Raw genomic sequence first — 6,000 nt, 5'->3', positions numbered from 1 at the left:
ATGTTGACCAGGATGGTCAACATGGTGAAACCCCGTCTCTACTAAAAATACAAAAAATTAGCTGGTCATGGTGGTGCATGCCTGTAATCCCAGCTACTCAGGAGGCTGAGGCAGGAGAATTGCCTGAACCCAGGAGGCGGAGGTTGCGGTGAGCCGAGATCGTGCCATTGCACTCCAGCCTGGGTAACATGAGTGAAACTCCGTCTCAAAAAAAAAAAAAGAAAATACTTGTGTGTATTTTTGTGTATGTATGTATGGAGATAGAGATAGAGAAAAATGAAAGAAAAATAAGAGAGGGATGATACCAAGAGCAAATCTGGCAAAATGCTTGTCACTGAACCTAGTAAAGAGTAATGAGTGCTCTTGGTACTGTTCTTTCAACTTTTCTATAGGTTTAACATTTCTTAAAATTAAAATATATGAGGGAGCATGCAAAAGACAAGAATGGCTTATTAATAGAAAAATAAAATAGCCTGTAAACATATGAAAAATGTATGAGAATAAAGGTGCCTGATTATTTAAGCTTTTGATTTCCTCCCACCCTCACAGCATTTGCGCTTTAATCACTTCAATTGCATTTCTTCAATGAGACCAGGAAGGAATAGGAAATAAAATCTCAACTGCTACATTTTGCTTCTCATTAGAGTCCTGGAAAAAGGTTTAAAAGATTCAATCAATCAAAATGAACTCATTACAATGAGTTTTGAAAAGGATCTGTAATTTACAACCTGCTTTTAATTCACAACATGCTTTTCAGTCAGAGTCCTCTGACCTCCTATGACCTTAAATGTTTGGCCCTAAATGGCAAAAAAACAAAAGTTAACAATAAGTCATATGAAATATAGGTTTTCTTTAAATAAATTTTTAAAATGTTCACCTCAACCACTGGCCTTTAGTTTTATCGCGATAGTGGCCTATAGAAGGTACCAAATGAAAGGCAACCAACGGATTCACAAACCATGGACAGAGGTTTTCCTTTTCAGAATAATATGAAGGAAGCAATATAATACAGTGGTTCACACAGAGATAGGGGCTATCAAGTCAGGTTTTCTGTGTTTAAATATTTACTTAACCAGTTACTAGCTATGTGATTTGTGGCGAATTACTCAATCTGTTTATGCTTCAGTTTCCTGATCTCAAAAATGGGAACAACAGTAAAATCTGTCTTAGGGTTGTTGTGATGTTTAAATAAGTTAGTATACTTAAGCTCTTGGAATGGCTCACTACAGCCTCGATTTCCCAGGCTTAAGCCATCCTCCCACCTCAGCTTTCCAAGTATCTGAGAATACAGGCACATACCACCATAGCTGGCTAATTTTTTTTTTTTTTTTTTTTGGTAGAGATGAGGTCTCAGTATGTTGTCCGGGCTGGTCTCAAACTCCTGGGTTCAAGCAATCCTCCTGCCTCAGCCTCCCAAAGTGCTGGGAACCATGCTCAGCCTATAGTTCTTATTGTTACTAGTATTACAATAACAAATGCTACAATCATTGGTATCATCTGCTACTTGTAGTTGATGAAGTTTGGCATGAGATTCAGAAAAACCAGAGCAACACAAAAGTAGCACAGTCCTCCCCACACCCCGGCCACACACATACACACACATATCACAGGCTGAAAAAGTGAAATAGATCAGACCTTAAGTCAGTTCTTTAGTGTTTCCTCAGGCTGTTTTGAGGGAAACTGAGGAGAAGGTAATAATATACCAAAAATGTTTGGCTCATTTCAAGAAGTAATCTGTGTGATCTTGACAAATTAATCTCAGGAGAAATAACATGTTCTCTCATTTCAGTCAATCATTTATCAAATTTTATTGAGGTGTACTATGCATCCGGTGTTGAGCCAAATGCAAGGAATATAAAATGGAACCATGTCTATGTCTTTTAAAAGTTTGTGTTCATTTCCACTAAATATATATATATATATATATATATATGTTATATGATGGATGTGCACACAGGGTAGAATGGAAGCACACAGAAAAGACCTAAGTTAGACTTGGAGGAAGGAGAAAACAGCACAAAGATTACCCAGAAGCGATGATATTTAAACTGAGCCTTAAAGACAGGGATAGAGGGGTTCATTCCTCCAGGGCTAGAAGTTAGCAAATGTAGAAAAAAGATAAGCCCTACTCCCCTGCCTACAGTCACATGAAACCAAAACACTTCTCCCTAAAGCTAATAGATACCCATCAGAGGTAGGTGCTCAGACAGATGTGCTTCGGGAATATCTTCTGTTTACACACATGATGTCTCTACCCTCCCCAACTCGATTAAGTCATGTTTGGAGAAGTGACAGAAAGCTGCAGTTAAGAGATTCATAGACAAGTTTCTCACTTACAACACTGGGCGGCAGCAGTGGGCAATGGCTTCCTCTGGCTTTCTTCTTGACTAGGATACTAGAAGCAGAAAGGAGAAAAAAATACAATCAGAGGCCCAAGTAAAGAGAGGGAAAAAAAAAAAAATCACAGCTACCTATAAAAGGGTTTAGTGTTTCTAAACAAAATTTTTATTGAACAGAAACAGAACACCCTGCTCCTATTTTCTCTATGTGATCCTGACATACAGGCCAGACTATGGGTTATGGGCCTGGCCCAGTGAGACAGACTAAATAAAGCAGGACAGTAAAGAGCTGTCCTGACCAAGGGAACCTGCGCACCCACCCAGCTCTGCCAGGCAGCTGTAGAAGGTTTGACCTTGGAATCCCTAGAGTATTTCACTGTCCTCTGAGTTTTCCTGGGGCTAATGTATAGATTTCCCCATTCAGGTGAGCCAAATGAAAAACTGTCTGGGGCTCTTTTCTCACTTCTAAGCAATAGTGCTTCTTCATTCATAAGGTCACATGTGAAATAAGTGAAACTGCTTACCTAAGCATGTGGTGCAATATCTGGTATCTATAAGAGTTCCTCTCCCACTAGCACTGTAGTCTCCACCAACCCACCCACCACGACCACCACAAAAACAAATACAGGGCACTGAAGACATAAGAAAATGTTCTATAAAAGGAAAGAATTATGTGCAATTCTTGAGGATGGGCTAGATTCAGAAGGTAAAAGAGAAAGGAACAAACAAATTAACGGGTACACAGAGTCCGGAAGACAGAATAATTTGGTTCAGAGTCCATTGGAGAATTATAAAAATGTATCTTGACCAGGAACTTGCAAACATGAGATGTAGAGTTCTCATCCTGACCTGGCCACTTATTCATAAACTGTGAGATCCTAGGCAAGTCAGAACTTCTCTAAAACTGCCAACAAATGAGTTATTTATTCATGCAACAAATATTGATTAAATATCCACTATCCGCAAGGCCTTGTTCTAGGCAGAATTTGTAAATCACGGTAAAAATTTGGACTTTTCTAGTGTACTGAGGAGTCCTTTAGGGTTTTAAACATGAGAGGATTATGATATGATTATACTTTTAAAAGATTAATCTGGCTGCTGTATATGTTGAACTGAAGGGAACACAAGAAAAAATAGAGTAATTATTGCAATAATCCAGACAAAAGTTAATGGTGTTGTACATAACACTCTTATGAGTATCAGTGGTGAAGAGCATTTCAAATGGTTGGGATCCAAAATACAAAACACTTTTTGTATACAAATATACTTTATAAGCAATAAAGTATGGTACAAATATCAGAGGTAAACACTGTTATTACTAATTTCCATGGAGAATGATCAGAAAAGTCAAGTGCAATGTAAACAGTATGATAGCACTAGCAAAACTGCCAATCACAGAAATGTTCAAAACATCTTTTTTTTTTTTTTTTTTTGAGATGGATTCTTGCTCTTTTGCCAGGCTGGAGTACAGTGGTGAGATCTCAACTCGCTGCAAACTTCACCTCCAGGGTTCAAGCAATTCTTGTGCCTCAGCCTCCCAAGTAGCTGGGATTACAGGCGTGAGCCACCACACTTGGCTAATTTTTGTATTTTTTAGTAGAGACAGGGTTTCACCATGTTGGACAGGCTGTTTTTGGACTCCTGACCTCCAGTGATCCACCAGCCTCAGCCTCCCAAAATGCTGGGATTACAGGTGTGAACCACCATGCCCAGCCAAGTTCAAAACATCTTGAAGGTCAAACATCCACTCCAAAGTAACAAAAGTTATTATATATAACTTTTGTTATATAACTAAGTTATAATATATAACTTAGTTATATATAATAGTTACTATAGATAATTATAATTTTTGAAGACAGTACATAGGCATAACCATGAGGAATCCCAAAATTTTAAGTATTCAAGAATTCAGACATAAGAGATCAGAGTAGATATTTTCAGAAGCTACATTTAATGAATCTGTTTCAGGCCCAAAACAGAAAGCTGAAGTTCAATTAGAGTATAATTAATAATGTTAAGACGGCTAAGAAAAAAGCCACAAAATTTATCTACAAAAAACAGAAAAGGATAGTATAAGAAAGGAAAATTACAGGCCAATTTCATTTATGAATATAGAGACAAAATCCTAATTAATAGATTACTAGGCCAAATCTGTCATATAAGTGTGTGTAATACTTATATGTGACTATGTATGCATATGTGTGCATATGTATGTGTGTTAGCATATAAATGTACATATATCCCATCCAGATGGACATTAAATGCTAGGACAGTTCAATATCTGAAAGTCTACTTACGTAATTCACCATATTAAACAGATCAAAGGAGAAAAACTATATGATCTAATAGATGCAGAAAAAGATTTAATAGAACTCCATACTTTTTCATGACAAAAATCCTTAGAAAATAAGAAAGAAAATAGAATTTCCTTAATCTGGTAAAGAGTAGCTACCAAAATCCATGGCAAACAGCATACTTTAAAACTTATGAAGCAGTCTCCTTACAGTCAGAAGACAGACAAGGCTCTCTACTCTTACATTGTTAAAAATTATACTGGATGTCCTAGGCATTGAATGTTTCAAATAAAAGGTCATGAGAAACAAGAAAAGTCTGAGAAAATGTCACAGCCAAGAGAAGCCTGAGGAGACGTGACAACTAAGTGTAATGCAATATCCTGGATGAGATCCTGGAACAATAACAAAAAAGACACAAGGTAAAAACTAAGGAAATCTGAATGAACTATGGAATTTTAGCTTTTTTTTAAGTTAACAATAAAATAAATAAATAACACTAACTCTTTAGTTAATAATAATTTATCAATACTAGTTCATTAACTGTAACAAATGTATCATACTAATGAAACTACCTTTGCAAAAATCGTAACTAAGGAAATTATGACAGTGAAAGAAATCAGATCTAACCAGTTCCATCTTGCTTCTAACCTTTAAGCTGTCCTTGTTCATACCTGGACATAAGCTGAACTAACTTTGGGAAGGAATTCAATTCAAGGTTTTGACTCTGAAACAAAATTGATAATAGCCCTTTTCCAAAAAGATTCCCTTCTTGCCTGGGGACCAGTCTGCCTTTGTAGGACTAATAAAATTAGCTACAAGATTAGAAATCACTTTAGGGGTCATGCAGCCTCTGGCTCCAAGAAGTCTGAACCTTCCCAAATTGCTCCGGGAATAACATCACTATTATAAAACCTAAGGTCAGTGCTTGAAACATTTTGCAGACCCTGCACTAGATGGATCAGCTGACACCACTCAGACCCGTAATCTGGCCCAACCAGTTCTGCCATCCCACACAAGAACAGAAGACAGCAAGAAAAACTCACTTCTACCAGCTGTGATTCCATCTACGACCTGACCAATCAGCATTCCCTACTACCCAACCACTACCTGCCAATTTATTTTTAAAAATTCTGATGCCCAAATGCTCCCAGACACTGATTTAATAATAAAACAGCACTGTCCTGCACAGCCGGCTTTGTGTGAATTACTCTTTTTCCATTGCAATTCCCCTGTCTTCATGAATCAGCTTCTAGGCAGCAAGCAAGGTGAACCTGTTTGGCAGTTACATAAATGTAAGATGTTAATAATAAGGGAAACTATAAGATAAAGAGGGGGGACAGGATAAATACCTGCTCAATATTTCTGTA

General features: G+C 37.3%; 1 protein-coding gene across 15 annotated transcripts in view; it reads right to left on the bottom strand.

Annotated features, from left to right (window-relative positions):
• Window positions 1–6,000, bottom strand: part of UNC13B (unc-13 homolog B) — a 234,021-nt gene that overhangs the window by 143,248 nt on the left and 84,773 nt on the right. For all 15 annotated transcript variants that reach the window (XM_032239961.1, XM_032239962.1, XM_032239966.1 and 12 more), the window contains exon 7: window positions 2,338–2,395. In XM_032239961.1, coding sequence (XP_032095852.1) covers window positions 2,338–2,395 — 58 coding nt within the window. The remainder of the gene's footprint in view (window positions 1–2,337; window positions 2,396–6,000) is intronic.

The sequence above is a fragment of the Sapajus apella genome, unplaced genomic scaffold (genome assembly GCF_009761245.1).
Source record: "Sapajus apella isolate SASKATOON/1434 unplaced genomic scaffold, GSC_monkey_1.0 scaffold46, whole genome shotgun sequence".
NCBI classification, from domain to species: Eukaryota; Metazoa; Chordata; class Mammalia; order Primates; family Cebidae; genus Sapajus; species Sapajus apella.
Note: the sequence above shows the minus strand (reverse complement) of the source record. Positions and strands in the feature narration are given on the sequence as shown.